The 16,881-nt window shown below is 40.9% G+C and overlaps 2 protein-coding genes across 5 annotated transcripts; both read left to right on the forward strand.

Moving 5' to 3' along the window:
- The first annotated feature begins 550 nt into the window (after positions 1-550).
- On the forward strand, positions 551-10,919 carry LOC148792090 (uncharacterized). Of its 4 annotated transcripts, XM_088902741.1 has the most exons (3): positions 551-1,949; positions 2,071-2,815; positions 6,457-10,919. In XM_088902741.1, exon 3 carries the CDS (start codon positions 7,790-7,792, stop codon positions 9,206-9,208), a length of 1,419 nt encoding a protein of 472 aa, XP_088758867.1. In that variant the 5' UTR covers positions 551-1,949; positions 2,071-2,815; positions 6,457-7,789; the 3' UTR covers positions 9,209-10,919. The 4 variants fall into 3 exon arrangements, 3 of the variants coding, with proteins under 3 accessions (XP_088758867.1, XP_088758866.1, XP_088758868.1); XM_088902740.1 differs by having other exon boundaries at positions 551-2,815; positions 6,602-10,919; XR_016085274.1 differs by having other exon boundaries at positions 551-2,815; positions 10,498-10,919.
- An 880-nt stretch (positions 10,920-11,799) lies between these two features.
- On the forward strand, positions 11,800-14,537 carry LOC104603099 (glycosyl hydrolase family 81 protein). The gene has a single exon (XM_010267047.3). The coding sequence runs from the start codon at positions 12,142-12,144 to the stop codon at positions 14,347-14,349; it is 2,208 nt and encodes a 735-aa protein (XP_010265349.1). The 5' UTR covers positions 11,800-12,141; the 3' UTR covers positions 14,350-14,537.
- Positions 14,538-16,881: the final 2,344 nt, after the last annotated feature.

Raw genomic sequence — 16,881 nt, forward strand, 5'->3', positions numbered from 1 at the left:
AATATCGAATTCAAAATCGAATTTTCAAATGCCATTGACACCCTTACTTGCCTTACTCAAGCCAACCCAGGTTTTGCATATATTGGGCTCTAGACTAGTTATGGGCCTGAAAACTTAGGTTTAATATGAGTTTAGGTGAGCCTTAGGCCCTTAACCTCTTGGTTTGGAGCATCAAGTAGCCCGAGCCTAAACGAAGTTTGGCTCAGTTAAACCTGCCTTCACCCAACCATCCATAATATATTTATTCCACCCATAAGAAGAATTCCAAAACCCAACTTGGGTGAATTTAGCTCAAGGACAAAGCATAGAGTTCGCCGAGCTAAGTGCATAGCCCATCTCGAAAAGTGCCCATGGCATGCCCAGAATATGGGGCCAGAAATTGCAGAGGAGCAGGATCTGAACTCCAAAGCGGTGGCTGCTACAAGAATGGAATATTCCAGAGCATTAGCTTCTGAAAGAATTTAAACTAATTGTGTCACAGTTGAGCGTTTCTGTCCAATCGCTATGGGGTTGGGTTGATTGACGACCATTTTGGTTATTGACTATATCTGAGCCAACCCCGGTGTTTTATAGGGGTGCTTACGGTTCAGTTAACCAAACTGTAGGCCTATAGAAATCAGGATACTCCCCCCTCAGCGTCTGATCCCCTTAGCGTCGGTTTACCTTCCATTCTTCAAATATCAACCCAACGTCGGTTTGTATTTCCAATCTAAAGTTATCCTCTAACCATTGTCAATTCATCTCCCTTCATCCATAAACTTTTCCTAACCGATACCTAACCTCCCACAACTACCAAAGCAGCATGTTAGCTCATCTCTAACCTTCACATCATATCACCCCCATTTCTGCACGCCGCCACCTCTCAGCCTGGATTTATCTACGATTTCATGGCTATCTTCTCTCGGATTCGTATGTCTAGTAACTCTTAGCTAGCAAGCTCGTCAACCTTGCATGTCCGTAACTTCTTCTCTGTAACCTCCTCCTCCTCTGCAACTTCTTCTCTGTAATCTCTTTTCTAGCCTAGCATCTCTTCCTCTTCTGTCTCACGTAACACCGCCAACACAAGTCTGTAACCCTTACAACTCCCCTCCTCTGTAACTTCTTCTCTCTCTAGCATAACAGTTATGTAACCCCCGAAACTATCACCCCACATTCCATCGCACCCACATCAGGTGAATAGATTCTGATCTCTCATAGAATCTTCCACCTTTTTCCTGTAGATAAATTCTCACCCCCGTACCACCCTACATTCCACGGTCCCCACAAGGCCCCATCGGGAAGTTACTGCCGCTCATCCCCTCTCGTGAAAATCAAATATCCCCTACACCAGCATGTCTTCCAAGGGAAAAGAATAATATCCGCCACCAATTCCATGCATGAAATAGAGAACTTCAAATCCCTTTTCTCACATGCCGTAAATGTAAGTAGAGATGTTCAAACTCCTTCCTTCGAACCTATCGAGGAAGCTATTAATGTTATAGCCCTTACATTAAAGGGGTGCATTTTCCCACGCCAACAAGTAACTGAAGACATCTTGGCTAACCATGTTAGCATTCAATGAAAAGCTACAGCTCCTATTATGGTTCGATTTATTGAAGGGGGAAGTCTTGAGTTCTTGTTTTCTGATCAAAACGACATAAGAATTGCATTAGAGGAGGGTTTGTGGTTTTATCAATCTAGCTGGATACTCCTTGAAGAGTGGAGTGATTCAGGCACTAGCACAGTTGAGAAGGTATGGAGTCAAAGGCTATGGTTGCAAATACACATGATACCTAGAGGAACAGTTAAGGATAGCACGGTCTTCTCTCTTGCACAAGCTACAAGAGCCATTGTCCCTAACTAGGAGAAAATTCAAACAGGCCACTTAATCTAAGGTTTGTTTGTTAGGAAGAAAATCATCATTGATCTTCGCAAACCCCTCTGCACAGGGCGCTTCATATTCTATCAAGGTAAGCCGATTTGGCTCCGTTTTTGTTATGAGCAGCTCCCCCATGTCTGTGCAAACTGTGGCCTCATTGGCCATATTTGGACAAACTGCAAGCGGCTCATCTCCAATACTGTTGACTACAGACAGCTGCTTGAAGATAGAACCATTGACAACCCCGGCGAATGGTTGAGAGCAGAGTTCCGCCCAGAGAAACCCTTCAATCTCCCAATCTTCAACCCAAATAAAGCCAAACTAGACTCTTGTAGAGTCCGACATAGTGAACATGGCTCGAACGAGGATTCCAAAGACGGCACAGGTGGCCGGAAAAGAAGATGCATCGACAGCTCCAGTGAACATCTCACGCTCATCTCCGGCAACTCGCACATGCATGAGAACCCCACCGAGTCCCCTGTAGCCAGCACACCCTCCAAGTCAACACATGGACGTCATGCAAATACTTCGAACCTGCATGCTAATCCTAATCAAACCAAGTGGCCTAATGACCAGAAATTGGATTTGATAGCCCACTACCTTACCAAAACAGGGGGCTTAGGCACAATCAATCTACTTATCGGGAAGAGAAAACGTAGTCACCCACATAGCTACTATATGGACCCTTCCTCCAACACTTTACTAGTAGTAAAGGATGGGCAGGTGGCTAACTTCTTTACAGGACAGCTGGTTCCCCCAGAATGCATACTATCCAAAACCACTCTCCTCCTTCCTCCTATACCCTCATCCGAATCCGACCCAACACCCCCTCCCATCCCATACACCACCAATCCAGATTCTGAGGCAGTCACTTACCCGATAGAGTGTTGTTTGGAGGAATGCTACCACACCATTGACTTCACCAACCTGATTCTCTCACACCTTGACCCTACCCAGGTATGCTCCACTTTGCATTTTCTATTTATCTGTAATTACGCATTTGACATTCACCATTTTCTCTACATACATTATGAAAATACTTGCCTGGAACATGAGGGGAGTTAATGATCCCAAGAAAATAAGAGAACTCTCCAAACTGTGCCGCAAAGAGAAACCTGACATATTGTTCCTTTGTGAAACCAAACTCAATTCGTCCAAAACTCCATCACTAGTTTAAAAACTAGGTTTTTCACACCATGCACTTTGGGAAGCAGTTGGTTTATTGGGAGGTCTCTTATGCTGCTAGTCGAATTCCTCAGATATAGAAGTCCTCCAAACACACCCTTACCTAATCCAATTGCAAATAAAAAATTGCCCCCCAAATCACTCCTGGCAACTTCTCCTCTTATACGGCCTCTCGGTCAGGTGTGGAGCTATTTAACTCAGTTGCAGTCATCCACAAATCAGCCTTGGTTGTTAATGGGAGACTTAAATGATATATACAGACTAGAGGACCACAAGTCTTTCAGAAACAACAACCCCATCCTATCTAAAGCTCTATCACACTTCATCAACACCTTTAACCTCATAGATATGGATTTCATTGGCCCATCTTTCACTTGGACCAATGGCCAGCAAGGCTATGCAAAAGTCTGGAGAGACTAGATAAAGCATTAGCAACTTCTTCACAACCTCCCCATCACTTCATCGGATCATGGTCCCATCTATATAAATACCAACCCATCCCCACCGCTTAGAAGACCTCAATTCCACTTCTTACCTTTTTGGAATGAATACCCACAATGCAAAGAAATTATCACCCAAATTTGGGACTAACATTAGAGGTTCACCAGTTCATAAAATCAGAAAAAAAAAATTGAAAGAATGTAAATCCCAACTTCAAGCTTGGAATAAATCCCAATTTGGTTTGATTCAGGATCACATTCAAACACTCTCTACTAAGATCTCCAGCATCCAAATGTCCCATGCTGATGAAGAGCAACACCAACTACTAAATTCCCTCAAACAACAGTACCATTACTAGTTGCTGAAAGAAGAGCAACTATGGAGGCTCAAATCCCGAGAACTCTGCCTTAGGGGAGGGGACAAAAACACAACATTTTCCACATGGCTAATTTTAGAAACACCAAAAATAATGTGGGGTGGTTAAAAGCTGCAGATGGTCACTGGACATCTAATCAGGGAACCATAGCTCTCACATTTAAAAATGTCATCTTGAACGCGAGAGGCCAACCAGAAAGCTTTAATCCAAATCTGCTAGAGAACATTAACCTGCCCATTATCTGCCTAGCAAATTGAAGCTTTACTCCCCCCCCCCCCCCCCCCAAACCTTGAAGAACTGGCTTTAGTCATAAAAGAAATGAGTCCTCATAAATCACCAGGTCCAGATGGCTTCACAACATATTTTTATCAGCATTTCCGGGAAGTGCTCAAACATGACATCCTCTCCATGGTTCAAAACTTCTTTATCTGTGAGCACCTACCCAAGGAAATAAATAACACAAACATATTTTTCATCCCAAAAAATAATAAGCTAGTGGACACCTCCAGTTACCGACCAATCAGCTTATGCAATGTTCTTTACAAAATCATATCCAAATGGATGGTGCTTCGTTTGCAACTATTCTGCAACATGTGATATCACCCTTCCAATCAGGATTTCTTAAGGGCAAATAGATCACAAACAACATTCTCTTAGCAAAGGAGATCCTACACAAAATGCAAACTCAGAAAAGAGGGAAAGGTTTCATTGCTCTCAAACTTGATATGTTTAAGGCTTTTAATAGGATGGGCTGGTGCTTTTTATATCATGTCTTACAGAAAATGGGCTTTCCAGCAAAATAGTGCAACATGATTCATCAGTGCATCTCCACAGCCACCTTTTCAATCAAAATTGCAGAAGAAACACATGAACATTTCCATTTGAATAGGGGATTAAGACAAGGTGACCCACTACCCCCCTATTTATTTATCACTAGTATGGAGGTTTTCTCACAGCTCCTACTCCAGGCTTCCAACTCAGGCAGCATTGAAGGGGTTACTCTATGTCCTAATGGTACTCCCATCACACACCTGCTCTTTGCTGATGATTGCATCATCTTCTGCAAAGCGGACATGTCACAAGTTAGAGCTCTAGTCAACACCATCAAAATGTTCGAATCCTTATCTAGCCAGCAGATAAATTATGCCAAATCCAACATATTCTTTAGCAAAAATGTCCCCCGACAACACAGAAAATTCTTCTCTCACTTACTAAAGGTCAAGTCATCTATGACAGGGTCTAAGTACTTGGGCTCTCCTATACTAGTGAACAATAGACTGCAAACTTCTCATAAAGAAGTAATAGACCGAGTCTCTTCAAAGATGAATGCATGGAGTGCCAAGCTATTATCACAAGCAGGAAGAACGACTCTCATCAAATCAGTCTTGTAGTCTATCCCTAGATACACAATGTCAACCACCATCCTTCAAAGATTTGTGGTATCCAAACTAGATAGATCAAGCAGAACATTCTGGTGGTCCAATTCCAATGATTCCACACAACATACTATTGCATGGAAAAAACTGTGTCGCCCAAAAACTCAAGAGGGGCTGGGTTTTAGAGCAAGTGCCGAAATGAATAAAGCCATGTTTGGTAAACAAATTTGGAGGTTGCTTACACAGAAGCATGGGTTTTGGAGTAAACTAATAAAAGAGAAATATTTTCCTAATACTTCTCTTTTTGTGGCCAAGAAAAGACAAAGAAGTTCATGTTGGTGGAAACATGCTCACCGGCTCTCTAATATCATGAAGTCCAACCTACTATGGGTTATCAAGGACGGTTCCAATATTTCTGCTATAGCTGACCCTTGGATCCCATCCATACCTGGTCACATTCCCCATGTTGCCATTTCAACCAATACAAGTTCAAATGTACATATCAAAGTAGCAGAATTGCTAAACCCAGATCACAACTGGAACCGCACAAAGCTCCATGAGCTTTTTTGACGAGGATGTCATTGCCCACATCCAGAACATTACACCCCGGCCCAATCAACCTGATGATCTACTTATATGGAACAACAACAATTCCAGAGTCTTCACAGTTAAATCAGCATACCAGCTATATAACTATGCAGAAAGTTCAGCTTCAACCACTGATGGAGGCCCATCTCATCATATGGGCGACAAATCATGGGAAGAATTCAAGATAAGCCAAAGAACACAAAGAATCCAAGATAATTCAGGAATTCAAAATACATCAAGAATTCAAGAATTCAAGATCCATCAAGAATTCAAGAATTCAAGATAATCAAGAACTCAAGAATTCAAGATAATCAAGAACTCAAGAATCCAAGATTAGCAAGATCCAAGAAATTAAGATAGACCAAGACTCATCAAGAATCCAAGACTTATCAAGAATTCAAAGAATCCAAGACTCATCAAGAATCCAAGAATTCTAGATAATCCAAGATTCATGCATGGATAAGATCAAGGGAGATAGGACGGGGGAGATCAAGTCAAGAAGAGTTCGATCCTATCTACAAGTTTGAGATGTTTAGATCAAATCTAATTTATTGTCCTAGTTCTTTTACAATTTCTCAATGTATTATAAATACTGTTATTTTCCATAATTATTAATCAATTTCATACTTCAGATTTCAGAATTTCTTCAAGTTCTCTTCTTCCTATTTTCGCCACCTTTTCTCTCTCCTAGAGAAATCGTGTTATTCGCTAGGTGCTAGCGAATGCCTGGTGCTTGCATAGCCAGCTCCGGTTCTCATTGCTTCCACGCTGCGTCAGGTGGTATCAGAGCAGGGAATTCGCCCAGTCATGTCCAACCCAGACGGTAGCAGTCGCAACCCACCCCGTGACGGAGATCAGGGGTTCCCAGCTGTTTGGAGAGTAATCGAAGAGCAGCGTACAGCCACACGTAACATCGAACGGCAGTTGGCAGAGGTGACTGAACAACTGCAAACCTTGTTACGGGAGGTTGTCCCACGAATCCGGGAAGATCCACAGCAGATTGCAGGAGACGACCACGACAGACCACCCGTCGCTACTGCGTCCCGACGCCCAGTTCTTGACGACGACAGTGATGACGATTTCGAATTTGGTGGTGCTCCAGTTCTTCCCGGCAACGACAGAAACGGTAGAAATTGGCACAATCAAGGTAACTTCAACCCTCGTAGGAATAATGATGAATTTAAACTCAAGGTAGATATTCCTACTTTTAGTGGAGATCTTGGTATAGAGGGACTTTTGGATTGGATCACAGAAGTCGATAGGTTCTTTGATTACATGGAAATACCAGAGGAACGAAGGGTAAAATTAGTAGCTTTCCGATTAAAGGGAGGCACATCTGTTTGGTAGGAACGGATGAGAGAGACCCGAATGAGAGAAGGAAGGGGTCCTGTTTGAACTTGGAGGCGCATGAAACAATTGATCAGAGGTAGATTCTTACCTCCCGACTATGAACAATATATGTTTGAATCTTATCAGAGGTGTGCGCAAGGTTCTCGTAGTGTTAATGAATATACATCTGAATTTTTGAGATTAGCTGAAAGAAATCAATTATCTGAAAGTGATAACCAGCAGGCAACCCGTTATCTAAGCGGTTTAAGACCGTCTATCAGAGATAAAATTGAGGTACAGATGGTTCTTAGTGTGCAGGAAGCAAGGAACTTAGCCCTGAAAGCAGAATTAATGTTCCAAGACAAGGCACGCAGTGATAATTATCGCCGGTAGAGCGGGAGTGACAACAGACCGGCAACTGTCGACAGAAACAAATCAGTTCTGGTAGTACAACCTTCTCACCCGGCAAGTACAAGTAACGCCGGTAAGGCTACTACAAGAGAACATACTCGAGGTAATCCTTCCAACCCTCCTAAACCCAGTAACCCTTATGCAAGGCCTGCTCCTATTAAATGTTTTAAATGTAATGAGGTTGGACATAGATCCAGTGACTGTCCCAGGAGGAAGGCAGTTAATATGGTAGAAAGGGAGGAGGAAGAAGTATATTGTGGACCTGATGGGGAGGATGAAGAGGGTCCATATGAACATGAGGAGTATACTTGTGTGGTAAGAAAATTAATGTTGTCCCAGAAAAATAAGGATACTTCTCAAAGGCACAGATTATTTCGTACCAGATGTACTGTCAAGGGAAAATTATTTAATTTAATTATTAATAGTGGTAGTCAGGAAAATATTATTTGCAGGGATGTCATCCAACAATTACAACTGATTCCTGAAAAACATCCCAACCCATACACAATTGGGTGGATCAAGGAAGGAGGTGGCGTACGAGTGGAAGAACGCTGCAATGTACCTTTTTCAATTGGTAAGTACCATGATGAAGCATATTGTGATATTGTAGATATGGATGCTTGCCATATTTTATTAGGGAGGCCTTGGCAATTTGATACAGATGCAAGGCACATGGGTAGGAAGAATACCTACCAACTTGAAAAAGAAGGTGCACGCTATACTTTGTTACCCATAGCAGAAAAAAATATTACAAATACTCCAAAAGCAAATGAGAAAAATTTCCTTACTATTACCCATCATCATGCTGAATTTGTAAAAGAATGTAAGGATACCCACGAGGTACATTTGTTGAAGGGAGGAAATATGAATGAAACACTAGAGGAAAATAAAATTCCAGTGGAAGTGCAGGGACTATTTGATGAGCTCCATGATGTAGTTCCAGATGAGTTACCACATGAACTCTCACCCATGCGAGATATACAACATCACATTGATTTTGTTCTTGGTACTAGAATCATAATTCCCCTTGTAAATTCTTCAAAGGTTAAGGTTTGTGGTCGATGTGTAGCTACGCCAGAAGACTTTAGTTTGATGCAAGAAATCGTACTATGTGTAAGCTTTCACATTCACAGTTCCATTTTCATTGAGGGTGATAAATCTTCATGGAAGTTAGAAGTTCCTTCATATTTCGATTCTACTATTTGTCCTCTTCTGGCTCTTTTCAAATTGCTGAAAATTAAGCCATATCAGAAGGTACAAGTTATCCCGAAGGATCTTGACAAGCGAAAACGTTCCTTAAGCCTAGAGGGTGATTCAGATGAAACTGCAACACTCTTGCCTCTTTTGAAACGAAGAAAGGGGGGCCAACATCTTGAGCAAAGTAACGATGAACAAGTTATCTCAAAGTCAGCTCTAAATAAGCTTGTCAGTACTGCAGATACATACAATTTGGAGGAAATGGATCCCCCAAAAACATTCATGTGTGGTCTAAGGCCGTATCAGAACCAAGCCCTTTATTGGATGACAGAATCGGGGAAGGGAATTGATGTTGAGCAAGCAGCCAAAACACTTCATCCATGTTGGTCTACTGACCGTATATGTGATAAGAGAGCATCTGCAATCTATGTTAACAATTTCTCATGAGAAGCTACTACACAATTTCTCAGTGCTTTAATACTTGCTGACCTTCATCGCTACCTACAAGAGACGACCCTCGCATATCCTAGCCACGACTCGGGGTCGAGTCTTTTCCAAGTGGGGGAGAATGATGGAGGCCCATCTCATCATATGGGTGACAAATCATGGGAAGAATTCAAGATAAGCCAAAGAACACAAAGAATCCAAGATAATTCAGGAATTCAAAATACATCAAAAATTCAAGAATTCAAGATCCATCAAGAATTCAAGATAATTAAGAATTCAAGATAATCAAGAACTCAAGAATTCAAGATAATCAAGAACTCAAGAATCCAAGATTAGCAAGATCCAAGAAATTAAGATAGACCAAGACTCATCAAGAATCCAAGAATTCTAGATAATCCAAGATTCATGCATGGATAAGATCAAGGGAGATCGGATGGGGGAGATCAAGTCAAGAAGAGTTCGATCCTATCTACAAGTTTGAGATGTTTAGATCAAATCTAATTTCTTTTCCTAGTTCTTTTACAATTTTTCAATGTATTATAAATACTGCTATTTTCCATAATTATTAATCAATTTCATACTTCAGATTTCAGAATTTCTTCAAGCTCTCTTCTTCCTATTTTCGCCACATTTTCTCTCTCCTAGAGAAATCGTGTTATTCGCTAGGTGCTAGCGAACGCCCGGTGCTTGCATAGCCAGCTCCGGTTCTCATTGCTTCCACGCTGCGTCAACCACTCTTTTCGATTGGAAAATATTATGGAAACTCAAGGTTCCCTATCGCTTCCAATTATTTCTTTGGAAACTATTATGGGATGGACTACTCATGAAGGATAAATGCTATAAGTGGTTGAGAAGCTCAGACCATCTCTATAGTTTCTGCAAGGAAAGAGAAGAGGCAGTCTTTCACTTATTCTTTCAATGTCACTGTGCTAGAGCGGTCTGGTGGAGCTCTCAAATTGGATTCGACTCCGGCTCACTTACAACCCAACCGGATCACATCATCATATCAGATTGGTACATTGCAATGAAAAATCAGTTTGGTAAAGAACAAGCCTCATCATGTCTAAGCAAGTTTAGTTTGATCACCTACTACATTTGGAAAGCACACAACAAGTTACTCATCGAGAGCACCACTACTGAACCACTAATGGTAGTGCAAAAGGCTCTACAGCTCTGTTTACAAGATGATTCATCTTGCATCAGATCACAATCTCACATCTCCCCTCATCATGCACCATCACTCAACTCATCAATCCCCTCCATGTTTATTGATGGCTCTTTTAATCCAGTTACAGGAAGTGCAGGACAAGGATTCATCATCAAGAACACCACTGAAGGATTCCAAATTGCAGCAGGAGGCCCCTACTGGCCCATCAACAGTTATGATGCTGAAATACGAGCCCTTTTAATGGGCCTCAAAGCCGCAAGCTCGAACAACATAAGGCATCTTCTAGTCTTTTGTGATAATGCAGACCTAATAGATCTTGTAAATACAGATAGACCGGCAAAGCATTGGGTGGATCAACTACATTGCTGCAGTCTAAGGCATGCTAGATCTGACTTTTTGTCTATAAAATTTGTACATATTAATAGACAGCACAACCAAATTGCCCATCTTTTTGCTTACATGTCATGCATGGGGCAGTAACTTATCCAATATGGCTATAGACGATCCTCTCATGTAACCCTTTCTACAATCAGTTAATGAAGATCTCTTTCATTTGCAAAAAAAAAATCTGTGGGCCTATTTTCCAAATTGAATTAATAGTACTGATTTTTAAAAAATCGGTAACAAAACCAAATTGAAACCAATTAATTAATTGGTTGATTGGTTTTGTTAACTATCAGTTTGGTTTTTCAATTTTTTATTTTTATTATATATTATAAATAAATATATAAATGTATAATAAAAACTAGAAATACATATAAAATATATATTATAAATAAAAAATAATATATTATATATTATAAATATATATAATATACATATACATATATATATTGGTTAACTGAGACAGAATTGATACTTTTGATTTTTCAAAAATATGGAACCAATTGATTCGATTAACCGAAATTTTAGGTTTGATCTTTTATCAGTTAAGTTCAGTCTTTCAGTTTTCATGATAACCCCTAGTATTTTAGGGTTGAGCCAGAATCGGCATTAAATCAGATACAACCCTCCTCGTATTCGACTATTCGCCAATATGTATGATTTTGTTTCTTTTTTCCAAAGAAAAAATAATTGTAACATCAGCAAAATACGCGAAACTTCAAAACCTAATAAATGGATGAAAAGCAGATAAAGCTAGCTCTATTAGGCTAAGCATTTCTAAGTCAGCTAATTCTATTTCAGCATTACATGGTCACAAACACAATCTAGACAAATTATACCGCCAACAGAAGCAAAACAAATGTCTACTCCAAGTGTAAAGTTATCTTTACTTGGCAGCCAAAACAGAAAAAACAACTTGGCAAACAAAGATGTCAAGGATCCTTTACTTCACTTGGCAACTATTACTATCTCTAAATCAAAACCAAATTAACTCATGAAACTGCATATTATAGGCCAAAGAACCCAGGTTTCAAACATTTTATTCAAATCCCAAGTCCCAACCCAAAACAACGATATTCGTTTACTTGCATCCTAAACATTCCCTGAATATTACATTCCCTTGCCTCAAAAACAAAATCCATTGATACCCAAGACTCATTTCTCAAACACCTCCTCTTCTCAGCACCTTCCTTCATCCATCAACCCCTCCTATCGACTGTTGCCCATTGCCAAACGTCTTCGGTCTTCCTCCTTCCCTATTAAGTTTCAACTCATTGATTGATTGCGCTTCAGGCTTCACAGAGTCAACACTGGTTCGAGGTTGAAGGTTCAACCACCGAGTTCTCACGCGGCTCCACCTGCTCCCACCTCACCAAGGAAAATGTTGAAAAAGGTCAAGCGAAGAGTCACAGCTCTGATTATAAAATGCTTCAGAATCAAGAAACGCCGCAGACCCTCGACACCCCAACAACAACCGGATCTCCCTCCTCCTCCTCCTCCTCCTCAAGAATTGACGCCCTCAACCATGCCACACAGGCACCATAAACCCTCCACCACTCCTTTCCTTTTCCCCAAGACCCAATCAACGGTTCTCCCTGATCCTTCACCTTTCTTCTCTCCCAACCTTCTATCATCACCTCTCCCCACCAATTCATTCTTCCAGAATTTCGTCCTCAAACATGGCGACCAACCTGAATACATACACCCATACCTCATCAAATCAGCCCTCTCCTCCCTTTCTATCTGCTACCCACCTCGCTTCAGTAACTCTGCTTTCATCTACCAGATATTCAACGCCGACCTCACCATCTCAGCCACCCGAAACACCAACAACGGCACCGATGTCAACAACATCGTTTCTTCATATAGTGATCTCAGTGTAACCCTAGATGTCCCTGGCAACCTGCGCTTCTTCCTTGTCCGGGGAAGCCCTTTCTTGACCTGCTCCGTTACCAGCCCTACCCCACTTTCCATCTCAACCATCCACGCTATCCTCTCCCTCACATCCAATGGCAATCAAACAAAGCACATCATTCGGCTCAACAACAATCAGACATGGCTTTGCTACTCTTCTTCGCCCATTAACCTAACGCATAGCATATCTCTTCTTACTTCCGATCCATTCTCCGGCGTAATCAGATTTGCGATCTTGCCGGATTCTGACCCACGTTTTGAAACAATCCTTGATAGGTTCAGCACTTGTTACCCAACCTCTGGCGATGCGGTATTCACTAAACCCTTCTGTGTGGAGTACAAATGGGAGAAGAAAGGATGGGGAGAGCTGCTCCTACTTGCCCACCCTCTCCATCAACAGCTCTTATCGGTTGACGATGGAAATGTCACTGTTTTGAAGGATTTCAAGTACAAAAGCATAGATGGCGACCTTGTCGGTGTCGTTGGCGATTCGTGGGTCTTGAGACCGAGTCAAGTTTCAGTAACTTGGCATTCGATTAATGGGATCAGCGAAGAATACTATCCTGAAATTGTTTCTGCGCTTGTCAAGGACGTCAAGGGTCTGGATTCGACGAAGACAACGACATCTTCGTCTTACTTCTATGGAAAGTTGATTGCTAGAGCAGCCAGATTGGCATTGATAGCGGAAGAGGTGTGTTGTCCCGATGTGATTCCAGCGGTTCGGAAGTACTTGAAGGAGACAATTGAGCCATGGTTAGAGGGGAGTTTCAATGGAAATGGGTTCTTTTACGATCCCAAATGGGGAGGAATTGTCACCAAACAAGGGTCAGTAGATTCTGGGGCAGATTTTGGGTTCGGAGTATACAATGATCACCATTACCATCTGGGCTACTTTCTTTATGCCATTGCAGTGCTTGCTAAGATTGACCCAGCATGGGGGAGGAAGTATAGGCCTCAGGCGTATTCGCTTATGGCGGATTTCATGACTCTGGGCAGGCGAGAAGGTTCGTATTATCCGCGTCTGAGGAATTTTGATCTGTGGAAATTGCACTCTTGGGCGGGTGGACTCACTGAATTTGCAGACGGGCGGAATCAGGAAAGTACAAGCGAAGCAATCAACGCTTATTACTCAGCGGCACTTATGGGTCTGAGCTATGGAGATTCGCAACTTGTATCCATCGGTTCGACGCTGGCTACTTTGGAGATTCAATCGTCTCAGACTTGGTGGCATGTACGAGAGGGAGATGATATGTACGAGGCAGAGTTCACAAGGGAGAACAGGGTGGTGGGAGTTCTGTGGGCAAACAAGAGGGACAGTGGACTTTGGTTTGCTCCACCTGATTGGAAGGAATGTAGGCTGGGAATTCAGGTGCTGCCATTGTTGCCAATAACAGAGGTTTTGTTTTCTGATATTGGACATGTAAGAGATCTCGTACAATGGACAATGCCGGCTCTGGAGAGGGAAGGGGTTGGAGAAGGGTGGAAGGGATTTGTGTATGCAATGGAAGGACTGTACAACAAGGATGGGGCCTTGGAGAAGATTAGACGTTTGAATAAATTTGATGATGGAAACTCACTTTCCAATTTGCTCTGGTGGATCCATAGCAGAGGTGATGGGGAAGAAGAGTGGGGAGGTATGAGGGGGAATTGCTGGTTTGGCCATTATTGTCACTGAATGAGAGGGTACGTGTGTTTGGTGCTTTTGATTTCATTTATAATGCAGATGTTGAGTGAGTTGTGCAGAAAATTATACTATTTGCATATAAAATTATTCAGGTCATCAGGTGATTTGGAACAATAATGTTATAAGTTAATGGTAGGATTCCAATGAACTGATAAATAAAAATAGTTTATATACTCCAATCAGGTGATTGTGCAACAATAATATTATTAGTTAAGTTATTTGTAGATTCCATAAACCGATAAATAAAAAAAGTTTGTATACTCGAATTTCTTTTTTCTGAGTCTGCATCTGCTCCTCACTGAGATCACCTCACAACACATCCCAGTCTCGCTCCCTTTTATTTACGTGTTATTATTCCATGGATCTTTATTTTGGAAGTCCAGAATGCAGCAGATTCAAGTACTAAGTTGCTTTGTCCTTGAGCTTATCAAAAAATAAAGTTGCTTTGTCCTTGGGGGAAAGAATTTTCTATTTTCTGCTTCAAAAGGATTCATGGCAAATTGTCTAAAACTCACCATTAATTTTTTGGGCATTTCTCTTAAACTTACCATAACCAAAACTCACCATAACTTTTTAAAACGTCTAAAAACCACCAAGTAATTAATTTGGCGTTAGATAGATTAAGGGATGTTATTAAACTACAATTTTACCCTTTGTTAAAGTTTTCACTGGCCATCTGGTCTGGGCCGTTTGGCTGTGACTTGTTTTTCCACATCCATAGATGAATCAGAATTTAGAATCTGATACAGTTCGCTTTTAACAAGGTGGTTCTTGATTTGGTGCCTTTAAACGTTTAGCATCAGGATTGTCATCAAGGTCATCTACTCCAAACTTTTGTCCCCGATGTTTCTTAAGTTTCTAGAGGCATTTTATGCTAATTTCTCACATTCCTCTTGTAAACGCTTCCAACTCTTCTATATTTGTACTGTTCTCCTCTTTCAATGTTTCCACACAACCTGCAAGTTCTTCAGTCAGCTTGCTTACTATGTGTGGATGTCAAAATTAGGAATAAAATCATTACCAAAGGACTGGTAGGCATCCCAACAAAATATAGAAGTAGGGTTGTTCACGGGTTGGGTTGGGTCAGTTTATTAATGTTTTTTCAATTGACCCGCCCTAGTCGGATTACCTATAGATCAAATCAAAACCAACCCTCTATTAAGTAAAATCAACCTGGTCGGTTTGGGTTTCAACCAATTCTAAGCTTGCACAATGCACATGAAGTTAAAGTGTTAATATTATATATAATATTTCAAAATATATTTTCTAGAAATATATATTTAAAATCAAAACATATATACAAATATATCAAAATATATATTTTCTAATCTCTAGAAATATATATTTCGAAAATATATATCTGATATATTTCAGAATATATATTTTTTTAGATATATATTTATTATTTAAAACTAAAATAGCTATATTTAACAGATTTTTCAAAATATATATTTTTTTACATAACTCGGTTCGATTTCTATTTTCACATATAAAAACCGAAACCAAACCGAATTATCGATTTATTTATCGTTATAACTCAAAACTGACCAATAGTGAAAAAAAACCAGCCAACTCGGATTGGATAGAGTCGGATTGATCGATTTGAATTTATTTGTGAACAGCCCTATACAAAAGCATTCAACGCATAGAAGAACCGAGGAAGAACCTATAAGTCTGAAGTTAAACGAAACGGATTGAACCAGATGAATTCCTCGGAATTAATATGTAGATGTATCTAGAAGCGGAGGTCGCTTGAAGTGTTGGACAAGATTCAGAAGAGCATCAAAGTTCAAGGGGCATGAAACACCAGTGAGAATTCTTTCTGGGATCTGCCCAAAACGAGTGATGATGTGCTGTGGTGCAGTATGGGGCGGCGCTGATGTGAAGTCGCTTGGAAGGGTCGTCACCCAATGTTGGTCGAAATATCTGGGCTCGAGAGGAGTGCAATGCATACGGATTCTCATTCTTGTCAGCTTGAGTTTTTATCACTGCATTGAGCCATCTCCCAATGCTGTGGTGCAGTATAAGGTTTTACAATCTACATATTTGCGTTTGTACTGCATCCAAATTAAGCCTAAAGAGGCTCTTTTGTGTCCGGTTTTGGAAGTGTCTTGGATGAATAGCTGTGTTTTCAAGCATTTCTTGGTACAGTTGTAAAACTCAAGCTGACAAGAATGAGAATCCGTGTGCATTGCTCCCCTTTCTTGCCCAGATATCTCGACCAACATTGGGTGATGGCCGTTCCAAACGACTTCACATCAGCATGGCCCCATAATGCACCACAGCACATCCATATTCATCTTGGGGAAATGTTCCCAATACAAGGTCGGGATGTGATGCAGGATGCTTGGTAACTTGGAAGTTCTTGGCAAGGTTTAGAAGTGATCAATTGTGGGATTGCTTGATTGCAACCCTGCAATTGATTATCTGTTCTTGATTACTAATGAGATTCTTTCTTCTCAAAAGCAAGAAAAGAAATTAGTTGTATTTTAATAAGAAATAGCAACAACAATGAAAACGATA

This window comes from Nelumbo nucifera, chromosome 4, assembly GCF_055504915.1.
Source record: "Nelumbo nucifera cultivar China Antique chromosome 4, China Antique-T2T, whole genome shotgun sequence".
Lineage (NCBI taxonomy): Eukaryota > Viridiplantae > Streptophyta > Magnoliopsida > Proteales > Nelumbonaceae > Nelumbo > Nelumbo nucifera.

Coding starts and splice junctions, on each gene's coding strand:
- LOC148792090 (XM_088902740.1), top strand. CDS start 7,790: ATGGTAGAAAGGGAGGAGGAAGAAGTATATTGTGGACCTGATGGGGAG.
- LOC104603099 (XM_010267047.3), top strand. CDS start 12,142: ATGTTGAAAAAGGTCAAGCGAAGAGTCACAGCTCTGATTATAAAATGC.